The 18,350-nt window shown below is 41.8% G+C and overlaps 1 protein-coding gene across 1 annotated transcript in view; it reads right to left on the reverse strand.

Moving 5' to 3' along the window:
- Positions 1–155: 155 nt before the first annotated feature.
- Positions 156–18,350, reverse strand: part of LOC134340688 (T-cell surface glycoprotein CD3 delta chain-like) — a 51,313-nt gene continuing 33,118 nt past the window's right edge. Inside the window, exons 2-6 of the mRNA XM_063038142.1 lie at positions 10,384–10,404; positions 8,194–8,328; positions 3,421–3,549; positions 1,853–1,905; positions 156–925 (exon numbers count right to left, since the gene is read on the reverse strand). Of these exons, the coding sequence (XP_062894212.1) occupies positions 866–925; positions 1,853–1,905; positions 3,421–3,549; positions 8,194–8,328; positions 10,384–10,404 (398 nt within the window). The 3' untranslated portion in view covers positions 156–865. The remainder of the gene's footprint in view (positions 926–1,852; positions 1,906–3,420; positions 3,550–8,193; positions 8,329–10,383; positions 10,405–18,350) is intronic.

Here is an 18,350-nt window from a genome sequence, read left to right on the forward strand (position 1 = left end):
ACTGTGATCAAAGCATAATGGTTTGTAGTTGAGAACCAGACAGAAAGCTGAGGCAATCAAGAGTAAGTCCAACCTTTTAACTTCAGATTGGCAAAACTGATACGGGCTGGAGCCTTCCTTCTCTTTGTAGTCTCATTTGAAAGGAATGAGTCCTGAATGGGCTCATTGTGTGCAAATTGGCTGCTACCCTCCCTACACATCAGACATTCCTTATCAACCCAAGGGGGCAGAGAGAAGTGATATAAATGCTGCTTCTTAAATCTGTAAAAAAATTGTTAAGTAATATTTTAATGAAGTAAACTTACAAAATGCCCTTGAAAATATTGATTGACCAATAAACAAACATTACCATTTTAGGAGAATCAAGTCCAATTGTTAAACAGCCAGATAATTCATAGTAAGCCATCAAATCTGTTTATTTTTGAAAGCCAAGCATCAAGTAGAAGAAATTCTATGATGTCAGTGGAGGACCCACTGGTACTTTCACTCTGTTGTTTAACATCACACCAGGACAGAGACTTCAAAGGAAGTTCCCAGGGCAACCCATAAAATGGCTTCCTCCAAAGTTAGTAATCCTCCAAAGGAATCATGTTGCATTGTGGGAGCAGGCCAGACATGGATTAAAAATGTAAGAAGGGCCTAAGAGAACTATAGGAATTAAGATACATCAAGTTAAGAATAATCTGTTGCTCTTTCTCCTTTAAAGTTACAATCCCCTGATCTGAAGCAATGCTACACTAAAGCAATGTATTTCCATAGTTAATTAGCAGGCAAGGTCAATCTTTTTGTCTTCTGTGATCCCAAGTGTTGCAGCAAAGAGAGGAAAGCCGGTTTTCAGGAGTTGCTTGGGAAACTGCTCAGTCATTCATCTGACTCGATTTTTGACAAGCTGGCTGTAGGGGGACTGCCCTTCCTGGTTGAGATGCTGAAAGAAGAAAACATCAATGATACACTGAAAAGATTATTTCTATACATACCATGAATTCCTATTAATTTATTTATTTCAATGCTCTAATATTAATTACAATCTTTTGTTATCATTGTCATCTATTAAGCTTTTTTAATATAAACTTGACTCAAGGAAGAGCCAGTGTATAGCTGGGTGCAGAGCAGCATTGCTGCCTTTGTGAAGTGCAAATACTTCCTCTCATGTCACAGGTGGTGAAATGTCCCTATAAGCATCTAACTGAAGGACAGGTACTGAGTGAGAGTTGGATTGTTAAAAGTAAAGTCTTTAACTTCTCTAGGGTTATGCAAATTCTCGGGGGGCACAAACTACCTCCAACCTTTTCCTGGGAGCACCATTCAGCTTGAGTCAAAGGGAGTCATTTATAACTAGGGTGTCTCAGACTTCTGCACAGCACCGTATTTATTAAATGTTGACCGATATTAACAAAAACTGAAGAGTCACAGATATTGCAGTTTCAAGGCCAAATAAAGTGAAAATGAAGATGGATGTCTTTCCACCATGTGCTTCAAATCAAATCAACCAGTGCATCTTTGGAATGTGGGAGGAAACCGGAGCATCTGGAGGAAACCCACATAGTCATGTGGAGAACGTACAAACTCCTTACAGACATTGGAAGGAATCAAATTTTACAGTCGCGGCTGTAACGTGATGTATTAACCGTGCTGCCCCCAATTATTGAGGTGAACAACGAGGATTCTATGAACATTGGGTCACTGGATCAACACATAACGTCATGTAATTGAACGTAAGTGAAGTGCTTCAGCTACAGCTGGATTCAGAGGTCAGAGGCCACCACAGAGTTCACTATTGAATAGAACAGTCGATGTTTTACACTTCAGATTGCTGCTCTGAGGGTGTGTGTTAATCGCATGAGGCACTTACCGAATACACAGCTTCATTGACATCATTGCGCATCAATGGGTGTCTGTCAGAAGCTGTACAAAGCAAAAGTACACAGATATTAAAGGCAAATAGAATCCACAGCATTATGAATAGATGCATGGGATGCAAGGACAAGGATGTTATAGCTAACTAAACCAGAAAGAGAACAGATACAATTTGGAAAGGTACCAAGATTTTGGACAGGGAGCAGAAACTTAGACCATAAGACATAGGAGCAGAATTAGGCCATTTGGCCCATTGAGTCTGCTCCACCATTCAATCATAACTGATCTTTTTTTCCCCTCCTCAACCCCAGTTCCCTGGCCTTCTCCCCATAACCTTTAATGCCATGTCCAATCAAGAACCTATCAAGCTCTGCCTTAAATACACCCAACGACTTGGCCTCCACAGCTGCCTGTGGTAACAAATTGCACAAATCCACAAATTCTGGCTAAGGAAATTTCTCTGCATCTTTGTTTTAAATGGAGACGCCCCTCTATCCTGAGGCTGTGCTCTCTTGTCCTAGACTCTCCCACTATGGAAAACATCCTTTCCACATCTACTCTGTCTAGGCCTTTCAACATTCAAAAGGTTTCAATGAGATCCCCCTCATCCTTCTGAATTCCAATGAGTACAGACCCAGAGAAATCAAATGTTTCTCATATGATACCCCTTTCGTTCCAGGAATCATCCTTTTGAACCTCCTCTGAACACCAGCACATTTTTTATTTTAGATGAGGAGCCCAAGACTGTCAAGAATACTCGAGGTGGGGCCTCACCAGTGCCTTATAAAGCCTCAGCATCGCATCCCTGCTCTTGTATTCCAGACGTCTTGAAATGAATGCTAACATTGCATTTCCCTTCCTCACCACTGACTCAACCTGCAGGTTAACCTTTAGGGTGTTCTGCACAAGGACTCCCAAGTCCCTTTGCATCATAGATTTTTGGATTTTCTTCCCGTTTTGAAAATAGTCTGCACATTTATTTCCACTACCAGAGTGCATGGCCATGCACCAGAATACTATTAGCAGTGGGGGGGGGGGGGGGCTTCATTAATATGAATAAACAAGAAAACTGGAAATGCTTTCTTCTGAGCCACAAACATTAAGGAGAAGTGTAATGAAGACATGGAAAATATTGTAAGGTTTCATAAACACAAAAGATTCTGCAGATGGTGGAAATCCAGAGTAACACATAAAAAACAACACACGCACAAAATGCTGGAGGAACCAAGCAGATCAGACAGCATCTATAGAAATGAATAAACAGATGTTTATCAATCCTAAACGTGGACCGTTGACTTCCTTCCACAGATGCTGCCTGATCTCCTGAGTTCCTCCAGCATCTTGTGTGAATCTCTCCATCAGGCCTGGTTTATGATGCCTCTCCATGTTGAACAGATAACAGATAAGTATTCAGATCACAGTTGAGAATGAAATGGAAATGCCCCACAGCAGAGAAGGCAACTGCTGTTAGGAAATCAGGATCTCACGATGGAACGTTAGCAATTGTTTTTTTCCGGAAAATAGCTGCAATAAATTAACTGGCAGATTATTCCTACTTCTCACCTTGGTAAGTTCTGGGTCTGTTCTGGGATGATAGAGAATAAACTGCAAGGCCAATGAAGATGGTGGAGATAATACTTGCGATTACTAAACCAAGCATTCCTGAGAGAGAGTTCACAGTATTCTTCATTGCTGTGATAAAATAGAGAAGCAGAAAGAAAAATTAGATTATGTAACACAACAGAAAAAAAATCTGTCTAACTTGCTTAACAAATCCACCTTTCCAGTTATAACATTCCAAAGCTTTTTGCAGAAGCAGAGGTTGACCCTCGGATAGAGATACAGGTACAAATGGGAACCCAGAGGTCAAAGCAATTTATGCCATTGTGGAAATGCCTAATTGAAAACGCTGGAAATGCACAGCAGTTCAGATAGGATTAATGCAGAGAGAAACAGGGTGAAAACGCCACCAAAATGATCACTGCTCTGAAGAACTAAGTCTACATCACTCTCATCTGATGTTGCTTGATTCGCTGAGTATTTCCAACATTTTTTTGCAGTGATCTGTTAGTGTTTCAGATTTTGCTGTTGTTTCAGTGTTTAATTCATTATCCATTCTAAGAAGCACCACATGAAGAAGGCCTGCTCTTCACTGCGATACTCTTTCTACCTGACTCTTTATCTTCAATAAATAAAATATTAGGATATGCCATCAATTACGTGGGTAAATTTTTAAAGAGCTTCATAAGGAAAGGCCTAGAGGAGAGAGAGAATTTCCAAGCTTAACACCAAGGCAGCTGAAGGTGCATCTCATGGACGTCTCCAATTATCGTGACCTCAAATGTCATGTTGTGGGCCTGTGTTGTCAATACATTTGACACTAAAATCATAACACATTTTGCACTGTGTTTATTCTTTTACATAATTTCTTAAAATTATGAATAAAATTTGTTTTTGAAATTGAGATGAACACTTTTATAACCGCTCTGACTAGGTTGATTGTCCATGAGTTGGAGCAGTCAGAAGATACTACAAGTTAAGTTTATTTTTGAACCATAGCACTTTTGTCACTCATGTGGCCCCTAAGATAATACTTGGTTGTAAAAAATCTGAAAGGAGACATATGGGAACAACAATGTTTCCAAACACTTTTTCGTGGCACATAACAGTCTGATTTAGATTAATATTATCACTCTTCTATTGTCACTGAATCAAAATACTGGGACTCTCTACATCAAAATGGGAACGCCTTCACAGACAACAGTGGTTCGAGAAGAGAGCTCATCGTTAGCTTCTCAAGACACTCTCGTGGATGAGCCTTGTCATTTATAAATAACTTCAGACACATGGGTGGATATACATCTCTACCAGAGGTATAAGGCACTCCTTCCCTCCGCTAGCCTGCAGGCCACCCTTGGGCAAGGTGTAGCACCTGCTTAGCACCCCCCCCCCACCCCGAACAGGGTCACGTGAAGCCATGGGGGCAGGTGGCGGATGGTCGTACGTGCAGCTGGTGCATATCACAAGTCCTGGTTATGCGACCACTGACACCAGGCAGACAATCTCTGAAGAGTGTTGATAACGGCTGGGGTCACCCGTCTTGTGAAGACACAGCCCAGAAGAAGGCGATGGCAAACTACTTCTGTAGAAAAATTTGCCAAGAACAATCATAGAGAAAGACTGTGATCACCTTCGTCACATGACACGCCACATAATGATGATGGATGACTTCAGACACAATGAATAAAATAATAAGCTAATGTTGCCCACACTATGTATTTTTGTTATCTGCTTTGACAACAGATGACCCATCTGTTCTTAAAACAACCTGCACAACCCTAATCATTACCTCAGTGTAGCTACATTATGACCACTTTGCACTACAATGGACTTCAAAAAAAATTTGCTCTGATTGTGTTTTCTTGTAAAATTGTGCATAATGTATGTTTTTTCTTGTTGCTTTTCTGATGTTATGCATTTGTGATGCAGTTGCAAGTAAGTTTTTCATTGCACCTATGCATACATGGTCTTGTGCATATTACAATGAACTCAATTTACTTTGATTTACTTCATAGAGGCTTCTGTCTCTATTTCTGCAGTTATTAAACATCATCCTCAAGGTGGGTCATTGTACGGGTAGGCCACTGGCCAGATTGATCTTTGGTTGTACTTACTGCCCGTTATGCCGCTGGCATTTAGGGCAGCAATGAAGATCCTCCATCTCTGGTGGTGTTCAGGGCTTCCTTCATCATGTCAGTAGCTTCCTCTCGGTTTTCACTACTGTCGGTCATCTAAGTCCTGAGTGGAGACTCAGGAATACCATCGCACTCAGATGTAGAAGGATTCTTCATTGTTGTTTCTGTAACAACTTTGTTTTACCAGTCAGGGTTGTTAGACCTGAGCTGGACACTTGAACCTGGAGGCCCGGTGGACCACTCTTAGTCTGGTCTCTACCCTTTGACCTGCTTGGCATGGGTGACCCTAATAATTGCTAAAGCATAAGGCCCCAACTCCAGTCAATATAGCTCTCCGGGTCATAAGAACACAAGAAATAGGAGCAGGAGTAGGCCATCTGGCCCGTTGAGCCTGCTCAAACATTCAATAAGATCATGGCTGATCTGGCCATGGACTCATCTCCACCAACCTGCCTTTTCCCCACAACCCTTAATTTCACTACCATCCAAAAATCTATCCAACCTTGTCTTAATTTTATTTACTGAGATAGCCTCCACTGCTTCATTGGGCAGAGAATTCCACAGATTCACCACTCTCTGGGAAAAGCAGTTCCTCTTCATCTCCAGAGGCATCTTTGGTTGTGGTGGGGGAACATTGTTCAGTTGGCCACATAGGTCATTTCCAGACATGGTCATTTTCAAATGGTTCATAGCTCATATGGGTCATTGCATACATAACTCATTCCCACACATGATGTCCTCTGGTTGCCCACTCATTAAGAGCCAGACGGAAAGGAAAGCTTGTATTTCTATTATTCTTTGAGAACTTTAGGATTCCTAGAAGTCCTTTACAATCACTGAAATACTTCTAAAGGTAAATTACCGAAATATGACCAAATCTGTACATATCAAGAGCTATAACCAGATAACTTTGTGATACCAAGGTTAGAAGAGCTATCAGCCACATCAAAATTATGGGACAAGACTGTGTCCTTCTTCCAATTGAATCATCGGATCATCTGTATCCATCTGTGTATACCGGATATCATTTTAATATCTTATCTGTAAAGAACCTTCTTCAACAGTGCAACACTGATATGTTCAGCTGACGGTATGTAGTAGCCCTTGGACATGGAAAAGGCAAGTCTCTCAACCCCATTAGACAACTTGGCTCCTGTAAAAGCAATATCTGAATTAAGCTGAGACAGAGGAAGGATTGAGGAAATGGAAAGATTGGAAGTATTCAAAATTTTGTCTCTTCCTATTCTACAGTTTCCTCCAGCTCTTCAATTGTCAGAGAATATTGTGCCTCTATGTTCTCTCCTCTTGGGCATTTCCTCCTTTAACAACTCCACCACAGATGTCCATATCTTCAGATGCCATGGCTCAAAGCATTGGAATTCATTCCTACAGCTATCTCTCTCTGTCCATCTGCACTCATTTAACACCCATCTCTTTGGCAAAGGTTGTCCTTACCTCTTACATTATGTGACCTCGGTGTCAAATTTTCTTTGATAACATTCCTGAGAAATGCCTAAGGGCAGATCACCAGATTAAGAGCAGTAAATGTGAGGAAATGCTGTGCAGGGTTGTGGAGAAAGTGGATAGGAATTGAACTGGTTGCATAATTTAATCCAAGGAACAAAAGTGCAGTATGAAGTTATGACATCATTCAGTATTTTTCATTCCATGATTCTGCTTTTCTTTGACACAAATACAGGTCAGTACTACTTTAAAAGTAAATTATAAATGCAAATGTTTTTTTTTAGATTGTCGCTGTTGCAAAACTCTTTTTCACATCCTGAGGTTTAGTAAGGAGGCACAATAAATTCAAGCAAGCACGAAGACCTCATCTGGCCATTGCTGAGAAATTCCCTCCATGTCAGATCTTCAGAGCATTGTTCACACCTCACGTACTCCTGGAATGGCTGCACTGGAAATGAGTCTGCCATCCATCTCCTTCTAGAATGACCAGAAAGGTCCAGGGAAAAAAAATGCAGGGTTCGGTGTTGAGTTCATTCTCAACAGCTACGTATCACGAGACTCTGCACTGGACAGGATGTTCCCAGGTACACACACCAAGACAACTAACAACTGTTGCAGGAGAAGCATCAACTTGGGGAAAGATGCATGAAACTTAGTGGTCTTCCAGAACAACGCATTGTCCATGACCAGGTGGTCTCCGAGCTGCAAACTGGCATGCTCAATAGCCTATGGCACACTAAAGTTTGGAGCAGCTACTTCATAGACGCTGGGAAAGAAATGGTCTTTAAGAACCTCCTCCCAACGTGCATGAAGCAAATTGACTCCATGTTTAAACCCAGTGAACTGTTGGTTCAAGTGTCGAAGATAAATGGTAACAGATATCATGTTAACAAGAAGTAATTAGAATAATGGCTTGTGATGAAAGTATTGACTTGAACGCTTGGTATTATATGATCTGAATTTTGTATCAATAAAATATATTTTAAAATGAAAATGTAGTTTCTTATGCCTAGAGCTCTCACATGTGCATGGTGGGATTAAGAACAGATAGGTGGTTTTGGGAAAAGGGACAATATACATTATTTTATACTTGGTGCATTTGACCGAATGTCAGCAGCTGTCAGACCTTCAAGTAACTAATTCCTCACAAATGACCAATGACAGAGGCAAAACTTACTTTTAACGTAGACAGAATAACCATCGGAGCCACAGGTGAATTCCACATATGAAGGATCGATTACTGGATTGTTCTGAAGGGTCAATGTATCTTTATCGCAGGACACAAAGACACCGTCCTTGGTGTCCCGAAAATCTGAGAGACAAAATAAGTCTTGATGACATATGTTCAGGACTCTCTTTCCCTCATCTCTCTCTCTCTCTCTCTCTCTTTCTATGTTTTTTTCTCTCTCTCTCCTCTCTTCCTCTTTCTCTCTCATTCTCTTTATATTCTTTTTATACAGATCTCTCACCCTTTCTTTTTAAATCCCACTAACTCTCTCTCTTTTCCTTCATCTCTCACGATCTACCTTGACTCTTCCTCTTTCTCTCTCTTCTCTCTCCCAAAGTTTGGTGGAATTATGGATAATATAGAACGCTGTCATAGGTTACAATGAGATGTTGATAGGGTCTAGGGCTGGGCTGAGAGGTGGCAGATGGAGTTCAATCTGGAAAAGTGTGAAGTGATTCACTTTGGAAGGTTGAACTTGAAGGCAGAATGCAGAGTTAATGGCAGCATTCTTAACAGTGTGGAGAAACAACAGGATCTTGGGTCCATGTCCATACATCCTTCAACATAGTGGTGCAAGATGATAGGGTGGTTAAGAAGGTGTATGGCGTGTTGGCCTTCATTACCTGAGGAATTGAGTTCAAGAGCTCTATAAAACGCCAATTAGACCACACTTGGAGTATTGCATTCATTTCTGTTTGCCTCAATATAGAAAGGATGTGGAAGTTGTGGAGAGGGTGCAGAGGAGATTTACCAGGATTCTGCCTGGATTAGAGAGCGTGCCTTATGTAGAAAGGTAGAGCAAGCTCGGGCTTTTCCTTTTGGAGTAATGGAGGATGGGAGGTGACCTGACAGAGATGTATAAGATTATGAGAGGCACAGATAGAGTGGACAGCCAGAGACATTTTTCCCAGGGCAGAACGTTCAATACAAGGAAGCATGACTTTAAAATGTTTGGAGGAAAGTATAAAGGGGAGATTTCAGAGGTAGGTTTTTACACAGAGAGTGCATGGTACGCACCGTCAGGGCTGGTGGTATAGGCAGATATATTAGGGGCTAAGAGACTTGTAGATAGATGCCAGGATGATAGAAAAATGGAGGGCTCGGTGGGAGGGAAGCATTAGATTGTTCTTAAAGTAGGTTAAAATGTTGGCACAACATCATGGGTCAAAGGGTCTGTACTATGCTGTAATGTTCTTTATTCTATATTCTATGTTCTGTGTTTCCACCTTTCCCCCTCTTTTATTTGATCCACAGAGTCTCCACTGATTCCAACTATCACAAGACCCAAATATATAAGAAACCATAGAATACCATTGGTATCGATGGTTTATCTGTTGGTTGCTTCTGTCAGGGAAACAGGGGCAAGTGGTATACAAGGTAACTTCTCCTGAGAGATTTTTCCACTTAATCTTTGAGAAAGCACAGATCAATCAGGCAAGTGAACCTCAAGTTTGCTCTGGATCACGTGCTGAACGGGGAGAAGAAGACAGCAAAGTCCATGTGGGATTGGAAAGTGAATGACTGTGGATTTATGAGGTTGATATATAGCCAGATATATTAAATGAAGATTAAAGATTAGCTTTACTTGTCGTATATACATTGGAGCATCGAAACTTGCAGTGAAATGCGTCATTTTGCATTGACGACCAATATATCTGAGGACATGTTGGGGGCAGCCTGCAAGTGTCACTGTGCTTCCAACACCAACGTAGCGTGTCTTTGTAATATGGGAAAAAAGAGGATTAACCAGAGGAAATCCACATGTCACCGGGAGAATGTACCAGCTCCTTATAGACAGCAGTGGGAAATGAACCCTGATCAAAATCTCCAATTGATTTTACCTGGCGCTGTTATCATGATGCATTGCAGGGCATTGGGAAAATGTCAAGGCTATAGAAGTGGGAGTTTTAGTTTCAGTCAGACTTCCTATCACCACCACACAGCTCTATCGTTCTTGAGGGAGAAAGTGAAGGTTGCTTATGAATGGAAAGGAAAAGGGATTCTGGATGGATATCCACAGGAACCTGCCCTGAGAACTGGAACTCTGTGTAAAAATTATATGAAGCTGGGAATGTGCCTGGTAATGTCAGCGGAACACCTTTAATCCATCAACTGCCTTAGTATAAAATGGAAACTCACTAGCCTCCGTTGAAGTCGAACCTGGAATGAAAAAGAAAGAACAAATTCAGTCTTGGATTCTTCAAGTGAAAAACCTGTTTCAAGGAGAACTTGAATAAAGCTTTGTTGTGCTTATTTTCTCAACTTGATACTCCTAATATGCTTTATAGAAGCACTATCAAACAACATTTATCACCAAATTATAGAAGAGGATCTTAGGTTTGATTATCAAAATTTTGTTGACAGATAGCTATTTGGGGAAAAAGAGGTGGAGGGGTAGAAAGAGAATTCCAGAACTTAGAGTCTCATTTTCTGAGGCATGGAGACCTTTCGGCCACCAATGGACTACCAAACTTTCCCAAAATGCATCACTGGATCCTGGAAACTGGAGTGAAGTTCTGGCCAAAGCCACAAAGCAGTGACCTCAAATAAATCCCATTTAAAAAAATGCTACATGTAACACCCTGGTTCACGTTTTCACTGCTATGCTGTAGGTATTTCATTTTAGCAGTTCTGCTTAGGTTATTGTTGAAGATGAGGGATGCTGAGGAATGTGTATCATCCAATTAGGAAGATTGGTCTTGGGCTTTTTTTATTCGGCGGGAGATGAAGGTAGAAGACGCTGGAGAGAACCAGTCGTAGATTCAACCCGGTGGGGGACCATGATTCGATGGAGTCAGGTGCCGAGATTGACTGTGTATTGGTGAATATGAATTTTGGGAAGAGTTAAGCTTGTGCACATTTGACTGTTTAATTATAATGGGCCCTTTTTGTTTTTTTCTTTCTTTTCTTTACTAACCCTTTAGTTAAGATTCATAAATATAATTCCTTTAATCGTATGCAGTGTGCTGTCTGTTATTTCTTGACACTGAGTGGTAACAGGGTAGCAAATTACACAACATCCACACAAACTGGGGTTTGGGGTGGGAGAACGTCTCAATCTCATGGGTTTGGTGGGACCAGAGTGTGTATTCCCTGGACTTACACAGCCAAGGAAACTAACGGGGTTTCATACACATTGCAACCTTGAATTCTAGCATTGATGCCATAGGTTGTGGAGTAAGATCCTAGTTATCAGAATATGGATATCTTATACAGTCAATGTTTAAAAATCTCTGCAATTTCTGATTTTCCAATGTTTTATAAAGGATTTCCAGAACGGTCCATGGTCTATTTGTCCTTCATACGTCTGCGTCTTCTCTGCCCCATCCAACCACTGACCCATTTACCCACCCTTCTGTCCAGTGGGTTTCAGAGCTGGGAAAATTTTTGGGGCTGAGGATGCAGAGCAGTAACCTGACCGCTCCCTTCCTGCCACCTACCAAGAGCATGGTCTGTATCTCCAGAGCAGGATCGGGGCAACGGTGGAGTTGCTCAGGGGCAGGACAGGATAGAGAAGGAGTTGAGTTAGGAAAGGTTAAGAGATGGAAATGAGAATGGGGATCAATGGACAGCTATTTAGATTGGAGGAGGTATGGGAGAGGGAATGAAGCAAGGGAGGACTTGGTAACAGCTTGAATTCTGAAACTAAAAAATATTGGAATCTAATATAATTGTCACTAACTAATAAGAAATCCTACACACAATGGAAAAACCTTTTAAACTTACACATTTTTGTTATCAGTCCACAAAACAATCAATTTATTGAAAAAAATGGCTAATTCCAAACAAATCAGAAAGAGAAGTCAGTGAAGTTTAAGATTTGGTATGTCACCAAAGACTCTAGCAAATTTCGACAAGTGTGGAGAGCATTCTGATTGGTTGCCTCACCGTCTGGTATGGAGGGTCCAAGGCACAGGATTAAAAAAGCTACAGAGTGCCGTATACCCAGACAGCTCCATCATGGGCACTGGCCTCTTCACTATTGAAGACATCTTCAAAAGGTAGAGCCTCAAGACAGCGGCATCCATCACCACCCACGACATCTCCTCACTATTACCATCAGGGAAAAAGATACAGGAACCCGAAGACACACACTCAACATTTTAGAACCAGCTTCTGGAACAAAAGGGGATAGCTACACTCATTTAAGGACTCTGTTATATTGTTCTTTCATGCTTGGTATTTATTGCTATTTACTTATATCTGCATTTGCACAGTTTATTTACGTGGTACATTTTCTGATGTTTACAGTTTACGGTTACTGTTCTATAGATTTGCTAAGTAGGTCCACAGAAAGAAAATCTCAGGATGGTGTGCGGTGACATGTATGTACTCTGATAATAAATTTTACTTTCAACTTCTTCCCCTCTGCCATCAGTTTTCTGAACTGACCATGAATTCATGAACACTACCTCACTATTTTGTGCTACTTATTTGTTTTTATTTCTTATTGTAACTTATAGCATTTTTATATGCACTCAGCTGCTATAAAACAGGTTCTTGATAATAAGCCTAATTCTGATGCTGATTCAGTGTGATTAGAAGTCACCCCAAACCCTTCCATACTTATGCGGGGTGAACAGCTCCCTCGTGCTCCTGCCCGATATAAGGTGCCTATGCTTTGTCCCGTAGCACACAGAGCATTGCTGAGATCAAGGTCTAGGCTTTTACTGTGAAGAATCAAGAAAGTTGTCAGCAGCGTGAAGGATTGCAAGCCAGTTCATCTAAGCCGAACCTCAAGGGGTTAACAGAGCATTGAGACATAGAATGGCCAAAAAGTCACTCACACACCTGAGAATTTTGGCCTGAGTAAAATAAAGAGCGAAGAGGCTCACCTGCAAAATGCTTACAAAGCAGTCAAAAGCAAAAATGAAGCAAAAGCAGTTGTGTAATTGTCTGACCAAGCACTAGCAGTGGAGGTCAGCGATAAAATGCATCAAAGGTCAATGGCTGTACTTTCTGTGTAAAAGCTGTTGTAAGGGAAAAATAATGAGAACTAATAACTAGCAACTAGGAATGGGGATTGTGCTGATGTGGTAACGGGGAACCACAGACAAAGCCTAGAAGTGGAGACATGGAATGCAGCAGTGACAACACCCACGTTTCAGGAGCTCCACTGATTATGTTACAGTGAGCACCCATTGTTGTAATAGAAAAGTGGATTTACTCTTCGATCTGTAGATAATAATTTTATTCTGTAATCAGGGCCTAGTCTGTTACTTAATTATGTATTCCTGTAGCCACCATTCAGTTATCAAAATGAAGTTTTACTGGTAATCTTGTCAACTGAGAATGTAAAATCCATGCCAAATTCACACTGAGGTAGATCAGCTTTGACTGGTCTTCTGGAGCACACCAGTTTTTTGGGTAAATGACCCATTATTCCATTTTGCCTTTCAGTTTGCTCTGTTGGAAAGCTGTAACTACTTGTAACTCAGTGGAAAAGCCTTTGAAGTGTTTCTCCACATGCAATTGAAAAATTGCTAACGTTTTGAGACCAGATCACCAAGTGTCAATTCTGTGTTCTAACGCTGTCTGTTTAGTTGAACAATAGTCTGTTGCAAAGTCCCAATGTTTTTCTTGAGTCTCCATCCACTTCATTACATAAACATGAGACCATAAGACATAGGAACTAAATAAGGCCATTCTGCCCATCGAGTCTGCTCTGCTATTCCATCATGGCTGATCCCAGATCCCGCTCAACCCTGTACACCTGCCTTCTCACCACATCCTTTGATGCCCTGACCAATCAAGAAACGATCAACTTCCGCCTTAAATATACCCACGGACTTGGCCTCCACCACAGTCTGTGGCAGAGCACTCCACAGATTCACTACTCTCTGGCTAAAACAAAAATTCCCCTTAACTCTGTTCTAAAAGGTCACTCGGCAATTTTGAGGCTGTGCCCTCTAGTCCTGGATACCCCCACCATAGGAAACATCCTCTCCACATCCACCCTATCTAGTCCTTTCAACATTCAGTAGGTTTCAATGAGATCCCCACGCATTCTTCTAAATTCCAGTGAACACACACCCAAAGCTGCCAAACGCTCTTCATATGTTAACCCCTTCATTCCCAGAATCATCCTCGTGAACCTGTTCTGGACTCTCTCCAATGACAGCACATCCTTTCTGAGAAATGGGGCCCAAAACTGTTGATAATACTCCAAGTGCAGCCTAATTAGTGTCTTATAAAGGCTCAGCATTATCTCCTTGATTTTATATTCTATTCCCCTTGAAATAAATGCCAACATTGAATTTGCTTTCTTTACCACAGACTCAACCTGTAAATTAAACTTCTGGGAGTCTTGTATGAGGACTCCTAAGTCCCTCAGCGCCTCTGATGTTTGAACCTTCTCCCCATTTAGATAATAGTCCACACTATTGTTCCTTTTACCAAAATGCTTTATCATACATTTCCCAATACTGTTTTCCATCTGCCACATTTTTGCCCATTCTTCCGATTTGTCTAAGTCCTACTGTAATCACATTGCTTCCTCAGCACTACTCACCCCTCCACCTATCTTCGTATCATCCGCAAACTTTGTCACAAAGCCATCAATTCCATTCTCCAAATCATTGACAAACAATGTGAAAAGTAGCGGTCCCAATACTGACCCCTGAAGAACACCACCAGTCACGGGCAGGCAACCAGAAAGGGCCCCCTTTATTCCCACTTGCTGTCTCCTGCCTGTCAGCCATTCCCTTATCCATGCCAGACTCTTTCCTGTAACGCCATAGGATTTTATCTTGTTAAGCAGCCTCATGTGTGGCACCTTATCAAATGCCTTCTGAAAATCCAAGTAAATGACATCCACTGCCTCTCCTTTGTCCACCCTGCTTGTTACTTCCTCGAAGAACTCTAACAGATTTGTGAGGCACAATTTTCCTTTACAAAAATCATGCTGACTTTGACTTATTTTATCACTAGTCTCCAAGTATCCTGAAACCTCATCCTTAATAATAGACTCCAACACTTTCCCAACCACTGAGGTTAAGCTAACTGGCCTATAATTTCCTTTCTTTTGCCTTCCTCTCTTCTTAAAGAGTGGAGTGACATTTGTAATCTCCCAGTCCTCCAGGACCATGCCAGAATCAAGTGTTTCTTAAAAGATCTTGACCAATGCATCTGCTATCTCTTCAGCAACCTCTTTCACCCCTGGAATGTAGTCTATCTGGTCTACCTTAACGATCTTTGAGTTTACCTAGCACTTTTCCCTTCGTAATAGCAATGGCACTCATAGACCTCTGGCACACTGCTAGTGTCTTCCACAGTGAAGACTGATGCAAAGTACTCATTAAGTTCATCTGCCATTTCTTTGTCCCCCATTACTACCTCACCAGCATCATTTTCCAGTGGTCCAATATCAACTCTCACTTCCCTTTTACTCCTTATATAACTGAAAAAACTTCTAGGATTGAAAATGATGCTGGAGAAATTATAATGGATAACAAAGAGATGGCGGGGGAACTGAATGAGTATTTTGCATCAGTCTTCACAGTGGAAGACATGAGCAATATATCTGATAGCCAGAGGTATCAGGGAATAGAATTAGGTACAGTCAAGATTACTAGAGAGAAAGTGCTTGGGAAGCTAAGTGGACTAAGAATAGATAAGTCTCCCAGTCCGGATGAGGTGCACCCAAGGGTTCTGAAGGAGGTGGCTTTGAAGATTGTGGAAGCATTGGAAATGATCTTCCAGGAATCAATAGACTCTGGCATGGTTCCGGAGGACTGGAAGGTCACAAATGTAATTCTGCTATTTAAGAAAGGAAGGAGGCAGCAAAAAGAAAATTACAGATCTATTAGTCTGACATCGGTAGTTGGAAAGTTATTGGAGTCAATCCTCAAGGACGAGGTTATGAAATACCTCAAGGTGCATGACAAGATAGGCCGAAGCCAGCATGGTTTCATGAAGGGAAGATCCTGCCTCACCAACCTATTGGAATTTTTTGAGGTAATCTCGAATAATATTGACAAGGGAGAGGCTGTGGTTGTTGTGTATTTGGATTTTCAAAAGGCCTTCGATAAGGTGCTGCATATGAGGCTGCTTAGTAAGATGAGAGCCGATGGAATTACAGGAAAGATATTGGAATGGGTGGAGCATTGGCTGATAGGCAGAAAGCAAAGAGTGGGAATAAAGGGATCCTATTCTGATTGGTTGCCGGTTACTAGTGGTGTTCTGCAGGGGTTGGTGTTGGGGCCGCTTCTTTTTATGATGTATATCGATGATTTGGAGTATGGATTAAATGGTTTTGTGGCTAAGTTTGTGGATGACACCAAGATAGGTGGAGGAGCAGGAAATGTTGAAGAAACGGAAAGGTTGCAGAGAGACTTAGTCAGTTTAGGAGAGTAGGCAAAGAAATGGCAGATGAGATACAACGTTGACAAATGTACGGTTGTACATTTTGGAAGAAGAAATAATCGGGCAGATTATTATTTAGATGGGGAGAAAATTCAAAAATTGGAAGTGCAAAGGGACTTGGGGGTCCTCGTGCAGGATACCCTAAAGGTTAACCACCAAGTTGGATCGGCGGTAAGGAAAGCGAATGCTATGTTGGCATTCATTTCAAGAGGAATAGCGTATAAGAGTAAGGAGGTGTTGATGAGGCTCTATGGGGCATTAGTGAGACCTCATTTGGAATACTGTGTGCAGTTTTGGGCCCCCTATCTTAGAAAGGATGTACTGATGTTGGAGAGAGTTCAGAGAAGATTTACGAGGATGATTCCTGGAATGCAGGGGCTAACATATGAGGAGCGTTTGTCGGCTCTTGGACTGTATTCATTAGAGTATAGAAGAATGAGAGGGGATCTCATAGAAACATTTCAAATGTTGAAAGGGTTGGACAGAGTAGATGTGGAAAGGTTGTTTCTCTTGGTGGGTGAGTCCAGGACAAGAGGCCATAGTCTTAGAATTAGAGGATACCCAGTTAAAACAGAGATGAGGAGAAATTTTTTTAGCCAGAGGGTCGTGGATTTGTGGAATTCGTTGCCACATACAGCTGTGGAGGCCCGATCATTGAGGGTGTTTAAGGAGGAGATTGACAGGTATCTAATTAGTTAGGGTATCAAGGGATATAGGGAAAAAGCCGGAAATTGGAACTAGATGGGTGAATAGTTTAGTTCATGGGGGAGCTGCAGAGCAGACCTGATGGGCCGAATGGCCTACTTCCGCTCCTTTGTCTTGTGATCTTGTGATCTTGTGATTCTGCTTTATATTATTGGCTAGCTTGCCCTCGTTTTTCATCTTTTCCTTTCTTATAGCTTTTTTAGTTGCCTTTTGTTGGATTTTAAAAGCTTCCCAATCATCCAACTTCCCACTCACTTTTGCTACCTTATATGCCCTTTCCTTGGCTTTTATGAAGTCCTTAGCTTCCCTTGTCAGCCACGGTTGCCTAGCCCTGTCATTTGAGAACTTTTTCTGCGAGACATATCTATCCAGCACCTTGTGAACTATTCCCAGGAACTTCAACCATCTCTGCTCTGCCATCATCCCTGCCAGTATCCTCCTTCAATCCACCTGGGCAAGCTCCTCTCTCATACTTCTGTAATTCCCTTTATTCCATTGCGGTACTGATACTGCCTGGATCTCACTTCTTGGAATTATTGTTTAAGATTTACACGTGTTTCCCTTTGTGCTTCTGCTGGGTGCCCACATCAGCAGAATCAGGTCAGGCCACAAGCTGAAGAGGTACCCCTCCCCCTCCATTAAAGAGGGTGTGAGTACCTGCTGCTAATGTGCTTGAAAATCATGGTGCTTTAATTTGCAATCACAAACAGGAGAAGATCTGCAGATGCTGGAAATCTAAGCAACACAGATGGGGAGACGGCTTCACCGAGCACCCACGCTCCGTCCGCCAGAGAAAGCAGGATCTCTCAGTGGCCACACAATTTAATTCCACTTCCCATTCCTGTTCCGATATGTCCATCCGTGGCCTCCTCTACCGTCGTGATGAGGCCACACTCAGGTTAGAGGAGCAACACCTTATATTCCGTCTGAGAAAACTGCAACCTGATGGTGCTAACATCAATTTCTTGAACTTCCGGTAATGTCCTTCACTATTCCCCATTCCCATTCCCTCTCTCACCTTGTCTCCTTACCTGCCC

The sequence above is a fragment of the Mobula hypostoma genome, chromosome X2 (assembly GCF_963921235.1).
Source record: "Mobula hypostoma chromosome X2, sMobHyp1.1, whole genome shotgun sequence".
Classification (NCBI taxonomy): Eukaryota; Metazoa; Chordata; class Chondrichthyes; order Myliobatiformes; family Myliobatidae; genus Mobula; species Mobula hypostoma.